At 42.6% G+C, this 26,729-nt stretch overlaps 1 protein-coding gene across 2 annotated transcripts; it reads right to left on the bottom strand.

The window, feature by feature from the left end:
• Positions 1-11,258: 11,258 nt before the first annotated feature.
• Positions 11,259-24,901, bottom strand: LG03H3orf18 (linkage group 03 C3orf18 homolog). 2 transcript variants are annotated; one of them, XM_048491012.1, is made up of 6 exons: positions 24,793-24,901; positions 19,769-20,184; positions 18,875-18,900; positions 17,064-17,193; positions 15,829-15,886; positions 11,259-15,532 (listed from the first exon to the last, which is right to left on the bottom strand). In XM_048491012.1, exons 2-6 carry the CDS (start codon positions 20,000-20,002, stop codon positions 15,504-15,506), a joined length of 477 nt encoding a protein of 158 aa, XP_048346969.1. In that variant the 5' UTR covers positions 20,003-20,184; positions 24,793-24,901; the 3' UTR covers positions 11,259-15,503. The 2 variants fall into 2 exon arrangements, with proteins under 2 accessions (XP_048346969.1, XP_048346970.1); XM_048491013.1 differs by lacking the exon at positions 15,829-15,886.
• Between the last annotated feature and the right edge of the window lie 1,828 nt (positions 24,902-26,729).

Genomic DNA, 26,729 nt, shown 5'->3' with positions numbered 1-26,729 from the left:
ACTGTTTGGTTATTTCATCGTGTGGAATATAAACTGGTGACTCAAGCAACCAAGCATTGCCTTGATTTCTAAGAAAGTGAGCATAGATGGCACTTGATAAATTCCAGTTTGTTTAACCTCATTTCTTCAAGTTCATTTCCTCTTTGACTTCTGCAGTCGTATCACTTCCTGCCTCTGAGGTGCATGGTGACATCAGCACAGCCACAAACTCCTTTGTGATGGTCTCACCTCCCACCTAGTGCTCTACCAGATTTCTGTTTTACGTAGCTCCTTCATACCACTTAAAACTACTACATCTTGGACTTTCTCTTCTGCTTAGAAAGCATTCATATATACATATACACATGCACAAACATAAGAAGCCTGCTGGATAAACCACTGTTCCATCTTGTGTTTCTCACATTGCCCAGCCAATTGCACCAGACAACCAACAAACAGGGAATAGAAGTGAAGCCCTCTCTCTGATATTGCCTCCCAGATGGGTATTCAGAGGTTTGCTACCTCTGAATAAGGAGGATCCCTTCCCTTTACCCACCTTGGCTAGCAGCCATGGATGGGTCTGTCTCCCATTACTTCCTCTGTCCTTTCAATTCCCAGACAGGAATATATAAGAGAAGTCAGTCCTTCAGATACCCCAGGCTCAATCACCTCTTCTGTACTACCCAGTAAGAGAAACATCAGTGTGAACAGACACAGAGATTAGGTGAAAGTTGGAATGTATCTGTGTAACTCATTAGAGTGGATCCTCCCTGTATTCTACCACTCTACTCAGCAATTTGTTTATTTATTATTTGTTTATTTGTTTATTTATTAAAATATTTATACCCCATCTTTCTTTTAGGCTCAAGTTTGAAGCAGTCTTCCAATCTAAGGCATCTTCTTCCAACTTAATTTTTTTTCCTGTTGGAGGAAGTGCCAATTAAACTGGAGGATGGGTACTTACTTAGATTATGGTCAGATGCATCCCTCTGTGCCTTAATACAAACTTCAGACACTTTATTATAAGATGCCCTATGTGAAAAGACCAGGATTTATAGCAACTGAATTGCTGTCCAGTGGTTAAACACATGGCTCCTCAAGACCATTAGAGGATACTGAAAAATCAGTCCAAAACTGATTCCTTTTATGTTCTGGTGTGTGGATTTAGTTATTTATTTAAACCCTGCTTTTCTCTTCAATGAGAACCCAAATCAACTTAAAATATTGTTTTTCCATCCTTCCTGCATAAAAAACATCCTTTTAAGTTAGGAGATAGGAATCCTGCCCCAACATTCTAACCATTACATCATTTTCCTCACATATGCTACAGCAGCAATCCTGAATGACTCGTGGAGATTTTTTTTCTCAGCCATCTGGCTCTCTTCCGACATATGCATACAGAGGGAGCAAAGTGAAAGCCCAAAGTCTGCCTTTATGTAGGATACCTATTTACATGGTTTGAATAGTTTTCCGCTTTTGTCCATATAAGTGCTCCCGCAAGTAACTCTCATGAAAGCATCTGTGTTTGCTAGCAAACTAGAGATGGGTATTTGGGAAACATCAGAAGTGGTTTGACATGCGTGGGCACATGTTATATGCAAGCATGTGTGATAGAGCTCCAAAGTCTTTTTTTTTTAAAGCAGGGTTGAGTGGAGAAGTGATTAACTGCTTAATCCTTTTCCTGCCAACCACATCTCTTTTTCAAATCATCCACATGAAGCTTTTGCCTCTGTGCTTTTTATTCATATTTGGTCGATTCCCCACTTCAAAAATGAAAGTAGATTCAAGCTGGTTTGGTTAGATTTGGGACCTTTTGAGCACGGTTTCATGGTCCCCGCTGCACCTTCTGCCCCCTTGTTCCCAGAAATGCTGCAGCCTTGCAGGACTCCCCACTGTCGGCGGGGCTATCCTGACTGGCTGCTGCGTTGTGCTGGGGCAGGAATTTTTTAATATTGTCAAACTGACGGATTCACGTCTGCATGTGCAGAACGACTCTACATGGAGACGAAGAAATGGGCGATTAAAGCAAAGCACCTCCATGTACTCGGATCCATGTGGATACGAAGTGTAGCACAGCTTTGTATTGCCTTCTATTCAGTCAATCAGTCAAAACCGACCCTATGTAGCTTCGTATCCACGTAGATCTCTGGTCCGCAAAAAAAAAATTTTTAAGGGCTACGCACGCATCGCACACAGCCCACTGCATCCTGATTGGATGGAAGGCTCCACGTCACTCGCAAGGGCGGGTAGTTTGAGTCTGGATTCACACACACACACACACAACTTCCCCAACACTCCAGATTGACCACATGTTTTTTTAAAAGGTCCACTTTCTTCCAGGTTCTTAAAAAAGCGTGCGGGGGGGGGGGGGGGGGAGGGAGCCGGAAACGGGATGAAAGCGTTTTCGGCGCTGCTTCGGGGAGTTCGGCTGGAAATCTTGATATTTGGAGTGACGAGCACGCATTTAATCATGAATGGGGAATCGACCTTTGTTAACTTAACAAGAGTAAAAACCTCTTGGTGTGAGTATTTGGAGCAGAAATGAGAATTCTTTCCCCCACCACTGTTTCTGTAAATCCTCTCCTCTGAAGCTGCTGTTTAATTTTTAAAAAAACAATAACCGCATCAGCGCCTTTTATAGGTATTGCTCAAAATGTTTGGTTAACCAATAGCTCATTTTAGATTCAGGTAGAAAAACTTACCCATGTTTATATTTTTGTCAAAGGAATGGTTTATGGGGAAATGGTGGCAAATGGAAATTGTCATGGTGGAAGTAATCCCAAGATAAACCATCACTTTTTAATATAGTTTCTACCCTTGTTCTCAGAATCTTCAGTCCTGTTTAGTTAGAGGGCAGTCGTCTGAGAATCTTCTCTTTGTTTTCTCATTAAGAAATAGCAGACTAATGGCAGACAGTTTGTCCTCCACTAATGGAGGGTGTGAAGAATGTTCACACATGTGATTTCAGTCTGCATGTTAAATAGTCCTTGCTAATTCTCCATAAGAACTGAATGTGCTTCTGAGAACATGCATCAGAATCCTTATTATGTAGGAATTATAATTACAGCTTTTCAGCAGACAAGTCAAACAAAAGTGTGAATGATAGCTGTGGCGAAACAGGCTTGCTTTTGGCTGGCAGGCCCTATTTCGCACTCTGCACACCCCCAGGAGTTACCGACTTTTCCTGGGGAGGGCTAACTTTCTCTTTGGGTATGCTGCCACCACCTGATCATTTGAGGACTGCCTGCTGGGGAAGATCAGGATTTCCCAGCTTCCTTTCCAACTGCGAGGCCCCTGCCTCAGTTTCCCCTTGGTTCCCCTCTCCTGGGTTCCACAGGGTAGACTGGAGATCCTGGAGGAAAAGCTCCTCAGCCTTCCTCTACCTCCTGTTTAAATAGCGTGTCCAAGACAGTAGGGCATAAGTGGTACAGAGAACTTTCCTCCACAGCTAAGGTTTTAAAAAGTATTTATTAAAAAGAAAATGATTACCATATGTTTTAGCACACACCAGATTTAGCAAGGGTTACAAAATAAAAGGAGATAAAATGCAAATCCTCTTTTCCTATCACTAATACATACCCTGGCTAAAGATGGTAGAAAGCAGGGTAGGTCCTTAAAGCTTAAAATGTTGCCATTGGCAAAGAGCTCACATTACCTGGCTGAGCACATGGTCCAGAAAATGGCTGCTGCCTTCCCAGTTCAGGCAAGAGCTCTGCTCCCCTCCAGAGAGACCTGAGCCAAGAGACCTCGCCCCTCTCTTCCCCTCAATTTATCAGATCCCAGACCCCACGCTCCTTTGACCAGGTCAGGCTGGGTCAAGATATCATTTCCCCCTAGGTCAGGTAGCATTTCCTGATGTTTCTCTGAGATTTCTAAGTCCTCCAAATCTCTGGTACCTGGTTGGAGAAGGAGAGGATGAAAGAAAAAGGAAACGGAAGGGGGGGAAGGGGGGGGAAGGAGCCATTTCTCCACAATAGCGCTCTTAAACACTCTTCATCTTATCCTCTCTTTAGGCACATCAGTGAAGGAATGTCACAAAACTAAAGGATTCAGATGATCATCAAACATCTCCTCAGCTGAGATTCACCAGCAGTCTGCTTGTTGATGTGTCAGTGTGGCATAAACAAAAGTAATAACAAAAGTCATTTTTTCAGATATTTTCAGATAATTCCTTTACTTGTTTTTTAATTAATTGTCGTTTTGCCAAGCTTAACGTGTGATTAGTACAAACTCCAGGCGTTCACTTTCAAAAATGACCTTTCAAGATCATTCTTAGATCTTATCAGCATTTGCATGAAGTTAAAGTTATATTATATTCTTTGAATGCATTTATGGCTTTTGTGACGGATGTCCACATTAATAATTGAGCAAAATCTAAACCATGAATAGTTCCATTCGAAACAATTTTTTTTCAGAAGCATACCCTATTGACCTCAGTGAAAATTTAGCTTAGTGTCTGCGCTAAGAATCATGTTACAGAGATATGAAGGCTATGTTGTAGAATTTGTTTGTATCTACTTAATCTCATTACACACTGTCAGACTAGAATTGTTGGTTCCATAGTTCCTGTAGTGGCAAGAGGCCGGCCACTGTCAGTAACATAACTCAGCACTCTGGCCAGTAAACTCACACCATTTAAAAACTAAAATAGAGCTTTATTGAGAAAATTAGAAACATTTTTTTAAAAAAATAAACAGAAGTATAGCTTGGCAATAACAGGTGCACAGAAAATAACAAACCTAGCACTCTAAATATTCACCGAAGTCTTTCGCAGCATAGTTGTTTTTGAGGCCTTAGATTTCAACGCATACAGCAAAGTTATCTCTGGCAGTAACAAAGGGGGCAGGGTAAGAAGGAATGATTAATGGTCGTGTTGAAGACTTTTTATGGAAAACATTGGCCACAGTCTCGTGACTACTGTCGGCCAATACTGGGGCTGCCATCACCGAACCTTCCAGGCTTGGAGCACGTTGCCCCCTCCCAACTGGAACTTTCTCAGCTGCATAAAATGTTCTTAATAAGAACCAGCCTGAGAACATGTCCGTGAAAATAAGCCATATTGGGGGGGGGGGGGCACACCTTGCACCTGGCCAAGCTTGCAGGAAGCTAAAACTGGAAGATTCTCCCAAGATGGGTACTTTGTTCAATGTTCCTTATGCTGTACCCTGAATAAATTGAAATCAGTTCCCAGAAACATGACCAGTACATCTGCAACAGAAAGAGAGGTACATTTTGCTGTGGTTATCATGGACACTTGTTAGACAGCAGCCAAGAGGAATTATGCATTCTCACCCCTCCATCCATAACTGGAGAACTTTCAGTACATTTTGATAAATTAAGTCATTTAATTTGTGTGAAGATGAATTCATGCCCATGTGTGTACTGATTATTCTTCCTTTGAAAAAAATATGGGAAGTGTATCATTTTCCCTTAGGACAGAAATTAACTATACTAGAAACTACTTGTGACCTGACCTGGTCAGTCAATTTGAAATCTCCTTTGAATTATATGCAGCTGGTGTGGCATGAATGGCTGTTATTTGAAAAAGGAAACAAATAGCCAATAAGACTCCTCCTCGCTTTGCTTCTGCCAGCTAAAATTCACTTGTTATCAAGCTATTGATGCTGTATCAGTTAGTCAGTGCCACACATCAAGGGGAGGTTTATTCCACTCGCCCCAGTATGATTATTGCCAATATATAGCTACACTTCCACTGTTGATGTCTGTGTATAGAAGAAAGCACAAAAGAAGTCTATTTTTCAAAGGATATGTCTTCAGTCCCTTACTTCAATGCAATGAATTGCAATTATTCTTTTTCATTAATTACTATGAATATACAAACTGCCATGCCACTGTGGAGTTCCTTCCTGTTACTTGCACAGCATATGCTTAGTGATAAGGGCAACTGTGAACAAACATATGCTTGGTGTATTGCATTATATTATGAGAATATGTTTTCCTCAATGAATGATCAATATACATCCTGAAACATGAGATCTGGCATCTTTTTCTAATGTTTATTACATCACCGCCTGCACAACTCCCTTCACCTCCCCCCCCTTATTGGACCGTTAATGTTGCAAATCACAGAGTGGGGAACAGGTATGTATGACGTCACCTTAAAGGTTTCTTGTGACGAGCATGAAATTTTCAGATTATCTGTTGTCAACTCATCCTGAGTTCAGGCACTAGCTAATATTTCACTCTTTCAATATTTTCATGCAAGAGTTTATAGATTAGAATTTATAGGCTTCTATTATTATTTTAGGTAATATTCTCACAATGCCCCTTTTCCTAACTTGTTCTATTCTTCCTCCATTAGTAAGAAGCTCTTTCTCTTGTTTAAAGTAAACCAGTTTTCCCACACAAACACTTATTCAACATATTTTGCTAACTTCTTGAGGAGGGGAGAAGTTTTTTAGCCCTTTTGCCCAATCTTGCCTGAAGTTCTGCCTCAAAGCTTCTTTTCTAATAGAATGGATCAAATCTCTGTGGGTGTTTGGGTACAAAATTATAAATGTAGAAGAAAGGTGCAAACGTGTTTCTAAAAACAACTGGGAATTTGTAGGAATTAGAACCTGAACAAGAAGGGACTAAGCCAGTGACGAAGGGAGGGGAAACTGCACCCAGGGCATGAACTGCCTGTGTGCCCCCTCCTGCCCCGACACGCCCCTCCCGCCCCCGACAGGGGACTTCAATGGTGGTGCCCGGGGCGAGCCACCCCAGATGTCCCCATTGCATCTACGTCTCTGGAATAAACTGACCAAAGGAACTGTGATAAGGAATGCTTAAGTCCTTGGGCCAATAAATAAGTGCTCAGCATGGGTTTCAGAAAACATCAGAAAACATCAACAGCGGTGCATGAAGGTACAAAACATAAAAAGTGCAGATGTAAAGACGGCATAATGTTCAGTAGTATACTAGACAATGCAAGATCATCATTCACAGTGGCAGTATCTGTACTGACCCTGTGCCCCTATCTGTCTTGCTATTTTATTTATTGTCTCAGACTCTGACCCACAAAATATAAATAAATAGCTCATAACAATTGTGAAATACTGTTGAATAAAACATATAGAGGGTTCCTATATCTCAGAAATATAAATAAAACCACCCAAAGACAATTCCAAATGATTATGTAAAAAATATCTTCAAAAGATCTTATAGAATTTGTTTAAAAAAACCTTTGGTATGATTTTCACCAGTTTTTCTAATATTATACACTATCCATCCAAATTTAGTGACCTTAAAAGTAAGCTCACAATTCCTACCGGCAAGGATAAGTGAAAGAAGAGTCTTCCTTTTTCTCCCCGGAAAACCAGCAATTATAGTATTAATAAAAACTTCCCAAATATTATTATAGATCTTACAATCAAACAGGATATGCTCCAGTGTCTTGATTCTCCCATCACCACAGGGACAGACACACTCTTTAAGAGATCATCTTCTGTATCTGCCCTCAAGTACAGCAAAGGAAAAAACATCAAGTATTAATGAAGCAAATATTCTCCTATGTGGATTTTCCAGCCATTTAACATTAAGGCATCATCTCAGTCTCATTTAATACACTTGTATCGTGAAGGGGGCTCCTAATCTATACATAGAAATGCGAAATACCACTCACTGACTGACTGACTCATCAACAGAACTCAAAAACCACCAAAGCCATGCACATGAAATTTGGCACACCTGTTCCTTATGTACTCCAGATGCTCATTAAGAAAGGATTTCCCAAAATATTCACTTCCACTTTATTTATTACCTATTTACTGTTTTCACTGCTCATCTCTGGCCATCTGTGTGAACGTTCTAAGGGCAAACCAACCGCTCAGTCCACAGACATGCTGCATGAACATTCAAAGGGTGACAGTTAAACACCATCAGTCCACAGACAGAAAACAAACCATCAGTCCACAGACAGGCTGTGAGGAAATATGCTGCATGTCACCCCAAAGTTCACAAACAGGCTGCAAAGAAGTATGCTGAATGTCACCCCAAAGTTAACAGACAGGCTGTGAAAAAGTACTTCTCCACCCACCCTCACATTAACAACACCGCTACAGCCAAATACTATCAACATACATTACAAACCACATTACATTACTATCACCTTGGACTACTAAACATTTGTCGGGTTTTGCATATGGACATCAGATTGATTACTGTGGAGACAAGTTTAGTGCTCTCGGCCTCCGATCAGCCTGTGCTTGGTGTCATGCTCTGAAGTGGCGGGATGAGTCCTCAGGAATGTGCTGCAGTGGCAGTACAGTCCAGCTCCCTGCCCTTCAACCTTACCCTGAACCTCTTCACAGCCTTCTCACTCATCAGCATCCAATGGCAGAACACTTCCTTTCTGCATCCCGAAAATACAACGGCTGCTTCCACATGACATCTTTTGGAGCCCACCAGGTGAAAGACAGCAATAACACATTGGATTAGAAAAAGACAACTACAGGAAGCTGCTGCAAAATATGCAAAACCCATCAGTCCACAGACAGGCTGTGAGGAAATATGCTGCATGTCACCCCAAAGTTCACAAACAGGCTGTAAAGAAGTATGTTGAATGTCACCCCAAAATTCATAGAGAGCCTGTTATGAAGTATGTGTAGCGAAGCACAGGGGCTCTGCTAGTTCTATTAATATCATATTGTCTCTCCACATCTAAAACTTGTTTAACTAGTATTTTAGCTTGAGTATAGTCCATAGATTGAAGGAATTGCTGTGATGATAAGCCATAGTATCTCAGGCTGATTCCGCATGGGCCAAAAACAGCAGTGTGAAAACTGTGTGAAAACGGTGTAAAAGGATTTTAAATAGTGTAAAAGGGTTTATACTGTTTTCACACCATTTTCACACCACTGTTTTTGGCCCATGCGGAATCAGCCTCAGCTTTTGCTCCAGTACCTTTCACTGTGGAGAAATAAAGGGGTCCCAAAATATGCTGGCAGGGGCTGATGGGAATTGTAGTCTATAACATCTGGAGTGCCAAAGGTTCGCCACCATGGCTCTAGGGTCAACAGGGCATAGAAGCTGAGGCCTTTCCTTGACATTGCTTCCTAACGCTGGATTTCAGAGGTTTACTTCTTCTAAACAGAGATGTTCCCAATTCCCAATTACAGTGGCTAGTAGCCACTGATGAACCTATCTTCCATGATTTAAACTCCTTTAAAAGCAATTTCTGATGCTTTGGAATTGCACCCGTAATCCATTTGAACAGAAAAAAAATATTTTCTGTACTTCACTATTTTTAATGGTTCAACAGCATCTTCAGGCCTGCTATTTCTAGTGTGCCCTTTACAAAATATCAAACAGAAGACCAGTGGGGCTTTAAAAACTGTTGTGAGTTAGATCTCACCAACAGATGTTTGGAATGCATAGCCATAGGAGACAGATTTATACTTAAAGCTTGCTTCTAACTACCCTCTATTCAAAACATCTCTCCATTCCCACCTTTCTGTTGCTAGCAACTTTGCATATATGTATCTGGATGGATACACACTCTTGTGAAACTGACATGAGCTCTTATCCACAAAAACTTGTGCAGGAATTTATTTCCATATTCTTTAAACTGCCTCTGGGGGTTTGTTTGATTTTGCTGCAACATGGTTTTTGCTCTTGAATTACACCACCAGTATCCTAGTTGATGATATTTGAAACCAGAGATACATGTTTCTTATAAATGTTTTGAATAAAGACCTATGTACTTTATTGGTTTGTGTTCAGGCATCTCATGGGCGCATTTGATGTAGTCTGAGTAACTCAAACTTAGTGATGCATAACCATATAAGAAAATATATAAATTCAGAACTTTGATTATTCTAAGTTTATGACACTCTTCATTGATGCCTCTTGCAACCACAATCGTCTCTGTACAACTCCTTAAATTGTGCCATCACCTAACAAATAAAAACAGTCCCCAAATCCATATGTTCCTTTGTTTAGGCATTTCTTTCTGTGAATGACTTGCATTCATTTCTTTGAATGCCAAGACTGCAAGTTTAAAAAAACTGGCTTTAAAAAATTCTGATTATCACAATTCATGTATCAAACATTCCAGTGGGCCTGGGCTAAAGTCTTGCATTCCCCAACCCCTGGACTTTTTTCTGAAGTTGAAATCTTTGAGAAGCAGTGCACAAAAACAGCAGAGAGATAAATGGGCTTATAACATTGAAAAGATCACTGTTTGAGCTGATGCAGAAAAGAATTCAGAGCCTTTTTATCTGAGGGCTGAAGGTTTGTCAGGTCCTGATAACGGATCCTGGTCCATTAAAATAATGCTTTTTGGGTGGGGGGTGTTATCCTTTGATTTCACTGTTAATAAGCCTGTATCTCCAACAGCACCTTTTTGGTTCCCAGTTGTCTTGGGCTTTGTACTTTCATGCTAGATGTGATAAGCACAGTAGGCATGCAGGATATTTCCACATCATAAAGTAACTGTGCTTTGATTGTCAACAAAAATATGAGATTATACAATGAAGATGAGGACAGTATGAAGAAGGCACAGATTAAAATGACAGTGCCAAATAAACAGGCATCATGAAACATACAGATTTGGCAAGCCAGTCTTCAAATACTACCTTTTAAGTGTACATCTGAGATGTTTTCAGCGTAGACTTTAACAAAGTAGAAATGTAAATGTGACACACATCATATAGGTACATTCAACAGGAATCAGTTGAAACTTTCCTGTTGAGTATACATTAGGTTTGCCAGTGAGGCAAGCAGTAGCTCCATAAGGATGTGTCAGGCATGGGAAGTGGTGTTTTAGGGGGGGGGGGTTAATCCCCCCCTATGCTGCATGCCTGACAGAAATTGAAGTTTTAAGTGCCAGCCATTTAAAAAGGAAAAAGGTCAGGTGCCCATATGTGTACATCCAGCACCTCATCCGGTGTCAAGATCCCTAAATGATTTCAGCCTCCCCTCATCAATCAGAATCGAAAGAGGACCCACAAAATTATGCCCATTTTCTTGGGGTTTGCTATTTCACTGACACTCTGTGCAGTTGTCCACACACTCTGTGCAGAAGGAACACAAAGCTGACAGAAGTGGATGGTAGAACAATAGGGAAAGAATCAGGGATGCTCCAAAATGTCTCCTCAGTTGAACCTCTACCATCTGCTATAGCTGTGGCTCCACTGGACCATGGAGATTCTGCTCTTCACAACACCGTGGATGGGCTTACTTTAGACAACTATTTACCCAACCAAAACTGGTATCCGTTTATTTGGAATAACTCCTGAGGAGAAGCAAGGGGGAAAGGAAGCAAGAACAACCCACACTTATTTTCACATAAATACTTTAATGATGTCTCAGACATAGGTACACATTGTAATGATTATCATACATTATGCAGACATTTCCAAGTAACAAAGGGCTATTGCATTAGAAGAATACTACTGTACAAGCCAAGCAAATAACTGTTCCCCTCTTTCAGTCATCATTCAGCCAGCATTATTAGAGGACACCACACACACACACACACACACACACACACACAATGCAAGGTGGAGCTTGCAGGGGGGTTACCCCACTTCCTTCTTGGCTTCATTTATATTATAGTATACATTTCAAAAACAGCACAAAATTAAAGTGCACATTTGCCCCATATATGCAGTAAGTTTATCAGTCAGCCTCCATGCATTCAAGTGCTGGAGAATTAAACGGATTTCAGTTAATGGCACTTCATGGTGCATATTGCTGCCTCTGGAAAACATACTGCATTTTCTTGCTATTATTTTTTTTTTGCTTCAGTAATGAGGATGCTTAAGAACCAATGCTGCCACTGAAAGGAGGAGAGAACAGAAAAAGAAATTGGGTAATAAAGGCAGTCCTATAAAGTGTAAAGGTTCTGGAGAATGGGCATCGCTGTCACCCACTAAGTGGCATTCTTGACAGCTCCATGGTAGAGATCATGTGTGACCAAACAGTATTGCCAAAAAGGCATTGAAAGTGGTTTCAGTCTGATAGTTGCCTGGTGTGAATGGGACTGCTGTCTATGTATTGTGATCTCTGAAATCAATAAAGCAAATCTATTTTACACTGGTCTAGAATCTTGCCCCATTTCCATATAGTTCATCTCATTATTGGCAACCGCTATGGAATAGCCTTAAAAACAGCCTTCAAAACAGATTTCAAAAGCAGCAGTTGCTTGGGTTGTATGAGAAGTTGAATTAAGGTCAACTGTGAACTGCAGAATCAAAAGAGCCCTTGGAATAATTGGAGGGGGTATTATATAGATCTAAAGAAGTGAACCGCAGCTTATGCAAATGCCCTTAGGAATAAATATTTTTTCTGACAAAGGACATTGGGATGATACCCAGGTGATTATCTACTTCACAAAGGGGAAGGTAAATGTGTAGGAAACAGTCAAACTGGAGTCAGGCACTGTTTACTTGGACAGTCAATTATATGCATAACAGTTCCTCTTCCCCACCACCACACACATACCCCATACCACTTTTCTGTAGACCCAGCATCCCATTTTTGACTGGTGAACCACATACATTGGGTGGGAAAACAGTGCATAGATAGTGCCAATATACAGATGCATGCATTGTATATATCACACCACAAACTTATCAGTATAGCTGTTGAATGTTTTCCATACAGATTCAGTCTTGCATGAATTACAATCCCCCTCTTACACAGAACTACTGACTCATACACACACAAAAATCTACTCAGGCAAGAAAAAGGCGAGAATAAATTTAGAACATGAATGTGGAAGAGACCTGCTATATTTTCCTTTCTTTCCAATTGGCATTTCAAGAATATGCTTTGAAAGAAGAAATGGAAATAGTCCTGTTCTGACGTAGTTGTCTTGAGTAAAAGAGAATAAGCAGGATAGTTTCCATCAGCAGACACTTTGAACATTTTGGCATGGTATACATACTATAATATCAATTGTTCTGATGAGCAGCACATGAATGCAAAAGAGCTCCCCCAGTGGCATTCAATAATAATACATAAGGGTCCACAAATGTCTAAACAGGCACCACATTTTATTTTGGATTTTCATATTGCTTTGTGATTTTATTCTTGCTGCTTGAACCTGTGGGGCATTAGAGCTCCACTACTACACCTGCTGTGCTTGTTTTCTCCTGGAACAAACAGAATAGATTTCTTGACTTATATTATGTCTTCAACAAGGGCTATACGGCTAGGATAGTTAGCTGCAGTCCAATATATCAGCGCCCCCCCCCCCACCTCTGTCCCAACATTTTTACCAAGAATTATAAAAGAATGCACTTAGCAATCTTGACCAAGGGTGAGTAATGTGCTGATTTTCACAGTGATGTTGGTGAAGGGGTTTTGAGCCAAGTCTGAGCTTCTATATTACTCTTTGCATGGGGGTGACATAATCAGACAACTCCAAATGCCAGCAGGGAAGTAAAAAGTAGCCTTTTCCCTTTCCACTTGCCATCAAGCATCATTGTCCATGTAATGATTCTCCGGGTGTGCTATAATTGTACACTCATTTGTTGCAATTGTTTTGCGTAAGGGTGATTTTGTGTGCCTGCTTGAGCATGGAAATGAAATGCAAGATTTAAAAAAATCTAATCAATTTGTAAATAATAAATAGCTGGAGGGCTTCAAAGCAGGCCCAGCCATAAACATGCCACAGAGCATGAAATAGATTTGCAAAGCTAAAACTGGTTGCTACTGTAGATTCTGGAGTTCCTACACTATAATTGGTTTTCCGGGGGGGGGGGGGGGGGCAATTTTATAACTTTCATGATAGTGAAGAAAAAACTGAAGACTTGTGGACTGTATCTGTTTAAAAAAATTAACTTCCCATACATAAGGACTGCATTCAGATACACCATAGTTTGTTTAAACTGTGGTCTATACAGTAAGCTCTGTCAGACTAAACAGACTTAAATAACAAATGCTAGGTTTTTTTCCATAAACTTCAGTTTATCTGATTTTTGCCACCTCTCCATCACCCAACAGAGAAGGAATCTTCCCCATTTCACTGGCCTTGTAGTCTCAAGAGGTAGTGCTACTCCACTAACTGGATTTGTGAAATCAGACATGACAGCAAACTTCAGACAGTACAAATGTAGTTAAACTAGCCACAGGCCTTAGTTTGAAAGCACAGTTTGGAACATTCCCACAAACTTCAATTTTCTTGAACTATCTACATTCAGAATTAATAACCAACTAGGGTTTGGTTGAACCATAGATTATAAGCTACAGCTCGCCACAATATCTGAATGTAACCAAGGAGTGGAACTTTCTTAGGGCACAGCATGCCCCTCAGCATCACAACTGTAGTCCCCATGTTCTATGAACTCCTTTCATCCTCTTTCTCAGCCCCAGGCAAAAACAATGGGACCAAAATACCATCTACATTCCAAAACACCAACCTCTGAATAAACTGGATAGCAACAGAAATGTATTCAAATTAAGTGCATGGTACCTAGTCAAGCCTGTGTAAGTTTTCCCCCCAAATAAATTGTCTTTACTTGTAACAAAATTTGGTATTTCTTTAGCACTAGATGCTCAATACACTAGGAAGCATATAAAACACAACATTTATTCTGCACTACTTCTTGCCTATTTTAGCAGGGGCAAAAAGGAATCTCAAATGCAGATCCTGGAAAGCAGGTGTATGGTTTTGATTTCTGACTGTTTAGTACATGCTAGAACATGCATGTGCACACAATATTCTTCCAGAAGTGATTGTTCTGCATCAAATTTCACCAACTTTGGCTGAAAAGGGAGGGGATGAATTAACTTAAAATCCAGTCATATTGCTGCTCTTATTTCTAAGACTCTCCTCCCTCTAGCATCTGAAGGTATTCATAACTCAGAAAAGGTGGTGCTTCTGACATACAAGAGTATGCTTTTGCTTATTATGGATCTTCAGACAGCTGTCTCTAATGGTTGCAGAGCACCTATACAAAAGAAATGTAATGGAAGACAAGGAAAATGCTGTGCCTTGTATTAATGTTTGCAGTCAGTTCATACTACACACAGCTGACACATGAGGTGGGACAACCCAGGTGCTCATATGTACTCTGCAACAATACTGTACACTTATGGCAACTCAACAGAAGCAGCTGCCCAGGTTCCTAGTTTAGGAAGTTACAACCACATATATTGGCATGAGGAGTCACCTTTTAAGTCTACTACTGCACAAAATGGCTTAGGTTAACCTGCAGGGTTTTGATACTAGGATATTCTGACAATCACCTATTGGCAAAAGGCCTTAAAACCAGATGCCCCAGTTCCCTGCTTTAGCATGTCACTGTAAGTGTTCTGACCAATTTATCTACAAATAACCTTCCATTACACAACTTGGTATTGTCATTAGCAATCAATCTCTGAACATAACAGTATGGAGCATTTTGATGGCACACTAGCAGTCTAAATTCTTGCAGTATGCTGACTCCTAGTGCTTTTTTCCAGCTGAAACAAGTGGTTACCATCCACTGCAAGCCACTGAGCAGTTGGCATCATTCTCCTGAAGAACTGTTCAAGCATGGATCGCATTTGCAACATCTGTGAACACAAGGCGACTAGGTCTCTGGAGCACTCCTTGGGTTGTCTACAAAAGAGAGAAATTGGAGAAGGCAAATTTGCAAGGAATGTGTGTCTCAAACTACTAATTGAGTCAGGGTGAAACTAACTAAGACTGGATCTCCCGTCTCTCAAAACTTCTCTCCACAGCAGCCACTGGAAAGGGAGGAGTAGAATGATTAGGCTTTGAAGTACAACATTGGGAGGAGGTGGATTAACCCTTTCTTCCTGTGTCTTTTCCTCCCGTTCTTGTGGGGAAATCATGGAACCACTGGCTGCCAGTATTAATAGAAGTTTAAAGAGACAGGAGATCTGATGACAAACCTCCAGTGTCTTGTACAGTTGAGCTCTTAGTCTGGGAAAAATCCTGGGAATGACAAGGCTGTGACAAAACAAAAACAAACAAAAAACACATGGAACCAGATTCTTACACCGCCTAAAGATTTTGCCTTGTTGTCGAAGGCTTTCATGGTCGGAATCAATAGGCTATTGTGCATTTTCTGAGCTGTGTGGTTGTGGTCTGGTAGTTTTTGCTCTTAATGTTTTGCCCACATGGCTGAACATGTTTACATCTTCAAAGGCATGTCACAGCACAGAAAACCCAAAAATAGCCAATTCTGCCCTCTTCTTCTCCAGTGTTTCAATGTGAAACGAGCAAATAACCATGAAGCAACTATTAGTTCTAAGCATGTGTGTAATACTATTCTAATATCAGGGGTTATTAAGCTTATCTTTTAAATAAAACTGTAGGAGAGTTACACCTAGAACAACTTCCACTTTATATATACTCTTAAACTCAGTACGCTGTTACTACTTCATGCTATACTACTGCTCCTGTGCTACCATAAACAGAGTGACACTCTCTTAAGTTCATTGAAGTCAATGTGCTTATTAAGGGTGTAACTCTGACTTTACAGTCATGATCGACAACCCTCATAAGACCATGAAACTGGTACCACTGATTAATATTCTTCCAGGATAAGTGGCTTGACAATTACATTCATTACCATTTCTCAACTCTTCGGGGTCTATTAATATTGCTTGATTTTTAAATGAAATGTTTCAGATCCAATCTTAAATTTGTTTGCATATAGGTCCTACTGATGGATAGAGGATTAACCCTTTCCTCAATGTAAACTGGCTCCCACTAGAGCAGGGGTAGGGAACCTGCGGCTCTCCAGATGTTCAGGAACTACAATTCCCATCAGCCTCTGTCAGCATGGCCAATTGGCCATGCTGGTAGGGGCTGATGGGAATTGTAGTTCCTGAACATCTGGAGAGCCGCAGGTTCCCTACCCCTGCACTAGAGGTTGGGTTTGTCACTCAGCCTGGATAAAAATGTCCTGTCCCTTTAACAAAGGCTTAATGTGCAGAAATGGGCAGATGAAATTGTTCTTGTGGCAGGCTTGGACATAGACTTGTAGGTGCTTTGAGAAAGAGCATGGCAGAGCAACTGGATCTGCAGCAGAGAAGAGCGCACCCACCCACCCACCCGCCTGCTGTGAAGTACAGCAGACTTTCATGCTCAGGTGCCTCACAGAGCAAAGGACCAACATTACCTTGTTCTGGGCGGCTTGCAAAGAAGCAGCATCCCTGCCATGCTCCAGCAGTTCCTGTTCCAGTTCATCCTGTTCTTCAGCTGGATCAAAGTTGTACATAGGCATGAGCTGATGGCGTAATTTCTCTAGCCTAGTCATGGAAGATGGGCAATGAAAATCTCATCACTGTAAAATGACAGACTGGACAAAAGCACTGACTTTTAAATATTGCTCAGCAGCCATTTAAAATTTCCAAAACCTGAGGTGATGGTGTAGCACAGTGGCTGAAGAGACAAAATTTATACCTTAGAAATATTCCCTAACACTTAATAGTGTTATGTCGATTACACATAAAGTGTGTGCTGCATGGTGGAGGTGAATGTCTGCCATGGCAAAATTTCCTGTATTTCCTCAAGCCTCGCTTTTATTTTCCACCCTCTTTGCAGCAAACAAAACTATTTCTAGCACAATTTTAATTTTGCTTCACTGCCGGAGCAGGACAGATTTGCCAGTGAGCACAACTTTGCCCCGGACTTCTTCCCTCCAGCCCCAGCTAGTCTTCCCTCTCCCTTGCACTGCTTTGCACACCTTACCCGTCACCCCGTTTCATGTTGCCAGCTCCTTCCTGCTTCTCCAAAAGCTCCTATCAATGTATCGATATTGTAACAGAGAACTGGCATCTGGTGCACACACACATACCCTGTTCCATCAGAAGCACACATCTACCCCACAGGCAGCTGCTCCCCCCCCTTCTCCTCCTCTCCCCTCCAGCGGCAGGACAAGATTCCACAGCCTGGGAGGGAGCCTGGGCTCCTCCAGTTGCCAGCCCAGCAGACAGCGCATTGGCGCTGGTCTCCTGTGCTCCCCAGCAGCCTGCTCCACTCTCTAACACCAGCTGTCAGCCCCATCCAGGCAGGTCCGTTTCTTCCTCTCCTACAGGATGAACAGCACTCTGTGGAGTGGCAAAGATACCCAGGGAAAGGGGATGCCAGTCAGAGCACACACACCCTCCCCTGTTAGAGCTTCTAAAAACTGCAAAGATAAAACGAAGGAAGCGAAATCCAACCCCACATGCAAACGTACAAGCCTTTATTTTAAAACATTCTTCCCAGTGGGATGAGCTCTGTGCCTTTAAGACTGCTGCTGGACAAAGTTAAGAGAACCAGGAGAAGAAGACGGGAACAAACTGCGATGCAGGCTGTAGGCTGCCTCCTCGTGTGTAAGCAGAAAAATGTGAGAAGAGCCCACTGCAAGCCCACTGGGCAGATAATAGTTCTGAGGCAAGTATCCTATGCTTAATCAGCCTAAGTTTGAGGACTTGCAGTATGATAACATGACCTCAGTTCCAGAATAAGGCTTTTCCAAGCTGTTTTAATTGCTTTTCATATGACAGTTGTTTCAATGAGTGGTTCATTCCTCATTTTGGTAGTTCATATCTTTGGACTTAGAAATACTATAGTGGTTGAGAAAGTGTCTGGACAACTGCTGGTTCAAATATCCCCTCTGTCACAGACTCACCTAAAGCCAGTCACCTCACCTCAGCCCCTCCATCTGTTTATACAGATATAACAAAACTGGCCTGCCTTACATGTCTGTTGTAAGCACTGCAACAAAATAATCAATGTGAAGTGCTTTCAACATTGAAGGCCCTCTATCAATTCTAAGTATTGCTAAGCCCTCTGAAACTATATGGTATCATTTCTGGTGCTGTCAGAATTGTACTTCAAGTGGAATCTTGGCTCAGTCTCCATTGCTTAAATGAGGAGGATTTTATGGGCAATTTTCCAGGGGAAGGGAAATCACTGCTTTACCCAAGGGCAATGAGCTCTTACCGTTTTCTTTTCCTTATATATAGAACCTAGAAAAAAACAAGACAAATATTGTCAACATAGACATATTTAACACAGAACACCTCTCCTCAGATATTTGATGGATAAATGCAGGGGGGGGGGCAGGGAGGAGGACAGTTGCAGAAACTTCCCATGAACTCCTGGAAAAAGCAGTGGCCTCTGGGAATTGTACAGCTGAAACACCAGTTTTCTTTACTCCCATACACAATACCCCCCTTGAATTGGAGAGTCTGTATAGTATACAGCTATTGTTTGCAGCTCTGATGCGCACGCACACACACACACACACCTTTTCCATGTAATGGAGAGAAGAACAAGATCAACACACAAAGGAATAAATACATGGTTCTGCTATCTCTGTTGAAATGACTGAGGCAGCTCTGGGCAGGCAAGAGCTCTGTGCCCATTACAGTTTCCACATCTGCAAAAACATCATGCAATGGTTCTGAATGCACCACATTATGTACTACTATCTTACCTTGTGAGTTAATTTTCCATAATATAGCCTGATATATTATGTATTTAAAGAGGTTGACATCTTGCCTAGGCTGGATACAAACTGCTTATTAAAATACCATGGTACATTTACACTTCAGATTGCATTTGGTTTTATACTATTTCCCTCTTCCTAGGATATAGTAATGCGGTGAAGATGAGGGGTTGGCAATGGCTAGGGAACTCTTAACTCCAAATTGTAAGGACCTTTATCAAATTACAATCCCAGGAATTCTTTGATAAAAACCATGACAGTTAAAAAAGCATAAAACCAAATTTTAAAAATATGCTTAGAGGTTTCCAACCATTGGTGTATGGGTACACTGAAAATCTACTGGATTTTGAGCTTTGCTGTTTTCTACCCTCTGGTAGGAAGCTTACCATTGCAACTGCCAACCCAATCACAGTGATGATGCCAAAAGAGAGCAGCATGGTCCCCATGCCAGGGCCATGGCTGGCCACATCTGGAATTTTGGTGCTGTTAAAGCTGCTGCTCTCAGGGGTCACTGCAGCAGTTTTTGATCCAGCTCCATCTACAGTTGTCCCACGGTCTGGTTCAGAAGTGGTAGCACTGTTGTGGTACCAATTGTTTACAGTGGATGTGCTGTAATTCATTATGGACCAGAGCTTTTTATCCTCTTCCACTTAAATGGCGTTTCAGCTCATGAAGATCTTAATTTTCCACTGCGATGTCATCTATGAGGTCATTCCTCTTCTATCAAGAAACCTGATGAGAAAGCTCTTTTCTTGCATTTTCTTTAGTAGCTCTTCTGTACTGAAACCTCATTGGCTAATCCCTAGCAGCAGAGAGAACAGATAGAATCATAAATTATTTCAAACGGTTCTTATGTGGAACACAATACTCCTTCCTGATTTGTAATGTTTATTTATGTATTGTCGAAGGCTTTTCACGGCTGAGATCATTGGAGTGCTGTGTGGAAAGTTCGGGGTTGGTACATGGCCAGTGTTCTAGCAGCATTCTCGTCGCTGATGCTATTTCAGCCATCTGTGGCTAGCATCTTCAGAGGATCTTCTGAAGATGCCAGCCACAGATGCAGGCGAAACGTCAGGAGAGAATGCTGCTAGAACACGGCCATACAGCCCGGAAACCACACAGCACCCAATGTTTATTTATGTTCTTTATTTGTAGCCCACTTTTTCTCCTATGAATTACAGGATATAAAACAGTGCATGCAGTTGGACAGTATAAACCAATGCAATAAGACTAAGACTGTGGAATTAAAGAGTGTGAACAACTAACTAAGGCAAACTATAAACAATATTGAAAAGTGGATTACAAGTTATAAGACAATATAGCAAAAGCATGTGATACCTGTTACATTCCTGCCCTGAGTTTGTGTGCTCTCACATCCATGTTGCATGTCTGCCTGCATGTAAAAGTGTATTTCTTCTTTGTGACACCACCCCAAGATATAATACAAAGTCCCTCCACAAACCAGTGTCTTAGCAAACCCTGGTAAAGGCTATCACTGAGCAAGCACGGACAGCAGAGCTTCCAACTAGCTACCCCCAGGGCATATGTCCTTTAGCATGTAAGAGCAGCCTTAGTGTGTGGGTGGGATTTCAGGCACAATCTGCTTTCTTCAACAGGAAAGAAGCTTTATTACTAAAGATTAGACTAGAACGCATACATGGAAATAGCAATCACAGCAAGAGATCCAAGGAATTAAAAGGGAAACATGTATCTATCTAAGTTGGCAGGTAGCTCAGACTTTTATGATGACCATCCATCAGCCCGCTTGGCAGGTATGCCGAATGGATGGATCTGCTGCTGAACCAAGTTCCTGTTTTTCATGCCTCCCCTCACTTAGGAAAATAAACAGTTTTGCCATGGGTCCCAATCATAACCCTATCGAAGGCAAACATACTGTAAACAATCTTGAAGGTGGATTACAAGTAGAAGACAGGACAGTAAAATAGGGAATATCTACAATAACCAGTGCAGTAAACTACAAAGCCATTCCATTAGAAAGGTGCCTTCCTGGACTGTTCCATTCCCCAACAGTTCTGTTTTTAAAATCTGTGCCATCCGTATGAAAAGTACACCCTTCTATCAAAGTCAATAAGCTTAGAAGGGTATAACTGAGTTTAGGATGGCACTAAATAGGCAAATACCTATAAAATACCATATGCTGATAAAATTACCATATACCAGGGGGAAGGGGAGGGAACACAACCAGGCTGGGTGAGGGTGCATCTTTGGGGCCCCTAGACTAGTGAAAGAATCAAGGACATCAGTTTGCCTCTGATGACAACAGTATGCAGAAACATCCTCTGAGTACATTTTTCTTCATCCTCAAAACATCCTTTCATCGGGAAGAGGGGAGTCTGCCTAACAACTGAAATGATAGACAAGGAAATGTGGGCTTGTTACCAGTGTCTTACGACAATTGCATTGGTACTCAAAAGGAGACAAGGCCCATGGGACAAAAGGCCTCCATACTGGCTGCAGCCTTTTTGTATTTGCAGCCCACTCACCAAAATCTATCCACCTTCTTTTGCACTATGCAGACCTTTCTCATCTCTTTGTGGGAGCATCTGAGAGAGTGATGTAAGCCAGCAGGTGGCAACTGGCAGGAGCATGGAGGTTGCTGTTGGCACAACAGTATTACATCACTTCCAAATCAAACATATGTCACACCGCTCTAGGGATTATCAGAAACTATAGTAAAACCACAGATTCCAGAGTAGCATGATGTCACTTTCAGTTCTCTCTGAAAATGATGTGAACACCATCATATCAACAATAATTTTTATTTTTTTTCTCTTGCCAGCTGAAGCAGTGACAGACAACAGGAGATAGAGGTAGGAGATTCCCCTCTTCCCCACCCCCCCATGGTTACAGCGATGGTTTGCAACCCATAATAGAAAGTGCCTTCCTAAGTTAACAACAAAGTGAGATGCTCTGGACCAGTGGCGTAACTGCCACGGGGACATCCGGGGACAAACGCCCCGGGCGCCCCCGTGGGAGTCACGTGGAGGGCGCAAAAATTGCCCCCACACTTCCAGGGAAGAGGAGGGGCGTGGCTGGTCTTGGCGCAATGTGTGCATGCCACACTGAGGCCAAGCCATGCCACTCTTCCTTCCCAGAATATTGAATACTCAGTGCGACAGGAGGCCCCCACCCCTCTCCCTTCCCCCCTCACTCTGTCCCAGCCAAGTTGCTCCTTCAGGCAGCAAAGATTAGAGAGGTGGGCTATGAAGTGGAATTGAGTTCAAATCCACGCTTTTTCATGGATGTTCACCAGCTAACCTTAGGCTATCACATTCTCTTAGCTTTACCTACCTCACAGGATTGTTGTTTTGAGGGTTAGATAGACAACGGGAGAACAAAATGATAAGCTGTTTTAGGTTCCTATTGGGGGAACTTAATGATACAAATAAAATAAAAACATAATATAAATAAAATAAATACATGACCATAAGTAAATCTTCAACATATTAATCACATTATTTTAAAGATATTTATTCTCACTGCCATTGTAGCATTTTTGCCAGTGAGTTCTAGAGATTAAAGCACCAGGGAAATCAGTGAATTAGGATGCAGTGTAAATAATCTATTAAAAGACAAATAATGCATCCACACTTCTTTTTGCTGCCTGTGAATTTCAGTAATGATCATGAAGTTCTTCTATTTAGAAACTGCATATTTTCCTCTGATCACCTCCCCCATCTATGATACATAACCTTACAGATATCTAAAAGTTTCCCTTTGGGTTCCAGTTTTGTATGCCAAAAAATCCCTGGAAGAAGGACATTTCCATCCCCATAAGTATTTTCATTCTAATTTTTTTTAATTCTTTTGGCACCATGCTTTTTTTAAAAAAGATGGGAGATTATAATTGTACATGATTCTAAACATAGAGCACATACAATGGCATTATAACTGTACCCCACCCAGACACTTGGATGGATGGATGGATGGATGGATGGATGGATGGATGGATGGATGGATGGATGGATGGATGGATGGATGGATGGATGGATGGATGGATGGATGGATGGATGGATGGATGGATGGATGGATGGATGGATGGATGGATTAATCTGTTTTATTTTCTCCCCTTTTGCAAAAAAACCTCCCAAATCCTCAAATCAGGTGATATTTTCAGAGGATTTTCTACCCTGGCCACAAGATTTCTTCCATGAGCAGGCCCACTGGTTTTACAATGCATCTGTCATGCAGAGTTTGAATTCTTTTCCCATCACTTTACTCCTGAATGTTACAAGGAGCCTCATCACCAGTGTTTCAGTTTGAAGAGCAAAATCTTTACCCGGAAGAGAAAAGTCTTCATGACTATGAAAAATGCAACAGGAAAAGAAAGACAATCTGGGCACTTTTGCAGTCAGAAATATTAAATGCCAAGTCTGTTTTCTTTCTGGAGGCAGGCAATCCCTTTTCCCTTTCATGTACTCATTTTTGAGTCACTGTGTGTTGGGATCCCCTCAGAAGAGTGTGGCTGAAACAGGCAGTCAAACTGACAGTCATTAAGCTTTTAATAGACAGCCAAATTATATTCTGGTTTATGCTTTGTGGCAAACCATCCACTGACCCTGGACTCCCAGCTATGTCCTCCATAGCTCTGGCTAAACTGCAAGTCCTTTCACTCGCTCGACCTGGCCTTGCATCAAAGTGCACAAAGTGCTTCCAGTAGAAGAGGAACTCTGTATCTAGACATAGGGCACACGTTTAGTCATTCATGAGGATGTTTCCAAGGAGTCTCTGCTGAGCCTGGCCCATTTCCTCATTGGTGGGCAGGCAGCCAGGAGAGAATGACGCCCACCGGGGAAAGATGGGAAGCAACACGGCCAATGCCGCAGATAGGCTGCAGGGTTTCCCCAGGATGGCTGGCGCTCCTGCTCTCCAGCAACCCCTGTGGCTTGTTCCAACAGTTCAATCCCATCCCCCTCGTCCCCTTGTAGTGTGTGCCCTTTAACAGCATAAACCAAACTGTGACATGGGCATTTGCAGATATTATTCTCACAGCGGGACCAATGGAGTCCCCAACTAGCCCCAGAGATCCCTCTCGGACTGGGAAGGCAGCCCAGACCAAGATCGCTGGGGCTGGGCCAGGACAAGCCTCCTTCCCCACACTATGGGATGCAACCTCGCCTGGTCTTTGCACGCAGAGGAGAGACGCTAGCCGGCCGACCTACCTTCTTGCCCCTCGCTTTTCACCCCCCACCCTACCCCCCACTTCTGTCCACAACGTGGGACAGTGATTCTAGTGCAGAAAGGGTGGACCGTGTCTGCGTGTGCTGGAGGTGAATACATTCTGCCCCCCTCTCCTCCACCAAAAGCCGGCTTCGGTGGCCGCTCGGAGGGACTTCAGCCATGTCGCTGGTTTGCTGCAGCCAGGGCTCTTTGCTACTGCTCAGATTACCTGCACCGGAGAGGCAGGAGCTGCCGGCGCTGCTTCTCTCACGGTCTCACTTGCCATTGTGCTTTCCAAGATGCTAGGAGCAGCCCGCCCCACTCCTGTCGGCGCTCTGATGTTCCGCTTTGATCTCCCCTTTGCCTGGATTGGATGGCGAAGGGCCGCGCTCTCATTCGCGATTGGACCGCTCGTTTGTCACTCTCGGCAGCCGGGCATTGTGGAGCTGCCGGGATTTGCTTTTGTGCTGGCCGGCTGTCAATCGGGTGTCCGGCAGGAAGGAGAAGGAACTTTAGCCCTTGGATAACCTTAGGAATCGGATTGCGCTTCTGCAAAATCTGCAGCTCTTGCGTCTTCACGTGCAGCCAGGTGCTTTTCCCTGCAATATGGCTACAGTTCGCACATGCGGGATCAGGCGATAACGGGGTGTGTGGGTTCCAGATCTGGATGTTTCGTCCCAGAAAAATGTGCAAATTTGGTGCAGCCGCAGCAGACAGGAGCCGTTTTACCCCTCTGTGGTTGTTTTCTCTCCTCTTAACCTTACAGGGAAGTTGTGAACATAAAATGGGTAGGGGAGAGACCAGTGTCTGCCACCCTGAACATCATCAACACTTGCACACCATGAGCACTTATTACAATGTGATAAGATAAAGTGATTGAAAGAAACAATGTTAATTGGGTTAGTGTTTGTGAACATGAAGATCCAGAGTGTAGGAAGAATTTCCACATATCACACCCAGGGACATAGGTATAGATTTTTAGGGGGGGGGGTTGGGGGGCCACACCCCCACCCACCCCTAGGGCATGGCCACCCTCCCCAAGCCCTGCCCCTGGCCTAGCGCTAATAAAAGCAGCACTCCCCTGCCCTGCCCTCCCCTGTCCCCTACCAGCTGGGCTTCCAGCCGGCAGCCGGCAGTTCCTTCTGCCCTCCCCTCTGGGCAGAGGCATAGAGTGAAAATGGAGCCCGGTGCAAAATCTGAGTCCCCCCCCACCTCCCCTGCAGCCACTGTGATGCTGGAATCCACCCCCAAACAGCATCACTTTCAATGGTGTTTAAACTAGAGAGCCCAAATTCTCCTTTAAATCCACTTTAAAGGGAGAATCTGGGGTCCCCAGTTAAACAACATTGAAAGTGATGCTGTTTTGGGGTGGATTATCCCCCACCCTGAAACAGCATCACTTTTCAATGTGGCATAGTGGTTAAGAGCAGGTGCATTCTAATCTGGAGGAAATGGGTTTGATTCCCTGCTCTGCCGCTTGAGCTGTGGAGGCTTATCTGGGGAATTCAGATTATCCTGTGCACTCCCACACAATCCATGCCGAAGGGGGTGGATTTAAAAGGAGAATCTGGGGAAATTTGGGGGGTGCCTGCTGTCAGGGGTGCAATGGTTAAGCTAGAAGCACCAAACTTTCAGGGTATCTTGAGGAGACTCTTCTAATAATACCACCCAGGTATATAGGAAATAAATAAATCTCAAGATGGCTCAGGGCGCTTCTTCTCATGATTGTTGGCAACGCCAGCAAAGATAACTAACTCAAAGATATATCATTCTAGCACCCTTCACAGTGAAGTAAACCCAATGCTGGCATGGCTGTACAGGTGTAGGGACCAGAAATGGGCACCAACCAAAATGTACCAAAGCAAGAGTGGACTGATTTAGTATTAAGGTTGACAACTGTGTGTGTGGTGGGGGGGGGGGGATGTCCACCCTGTGCAGCCTTCTGCTACACCTACAACCACAGCTATAAAATAACCTAAATACCATTTTAAAATTATAAAGTCCCCGCCAGGATACCCATATCTGAGGTGACAGAGCACATTGCATGAAACCATACTTTTTTTTTTGCTGTCAAGTCAACCGCTGACATATGGCAAACCCATATGGTTTTCAAGGCAAGATATCTTCAGATGTGGTTTGCCATTGTCTGCCTCCAGACCTTGGTAA

Source organism: Sphaerodactylus townsendi, linkage group LG03 (assembly GCF_021028975.2).
Source record: "Sphaerodactylus townsendi isolate TG3544 linkage group LG03, MPM_Stown_v2.3, whole genome shotgun sequence".
Taxonomy (NCBI): Eukaryota; Metazoa; Chordata; class Lepidosauria; order Squamata; family Sphaerodactylidae; genus Sphaerodactylus; species Sphaerodactylus townsendi.
This window is presented reverse-complemented; position numbering and strand designations above follow the sequence as displayed.

What these genes read in the sequence shown, in the direction of transcription:
- LG03H3orf18 (XM_048491012.1), bottom strand. Translation starts at nt 20,002, where the DNA reads ATGAATTACAGCACATCCACTGTAAACAATTGGTACCACAACAGTGCT. An exon ending in TATATAAGGAAAAGAAAACG is followed by an intron (nt 17,194 to 18,874) that starts GTAAGAGCTCAT and finishes TTCCATGACTAG; the next exon opens with GCTAGAGAAATTACGCCATC. An exon ending in AACTGTACAAGACACTGGAG is followed by an intron (nt 15,533 to 15,828) that starts GTTTGTCATCAG and finishes TCTCTTTTGTAG; the next exon opens with ACAACCCAAGGAGTGCTCCA.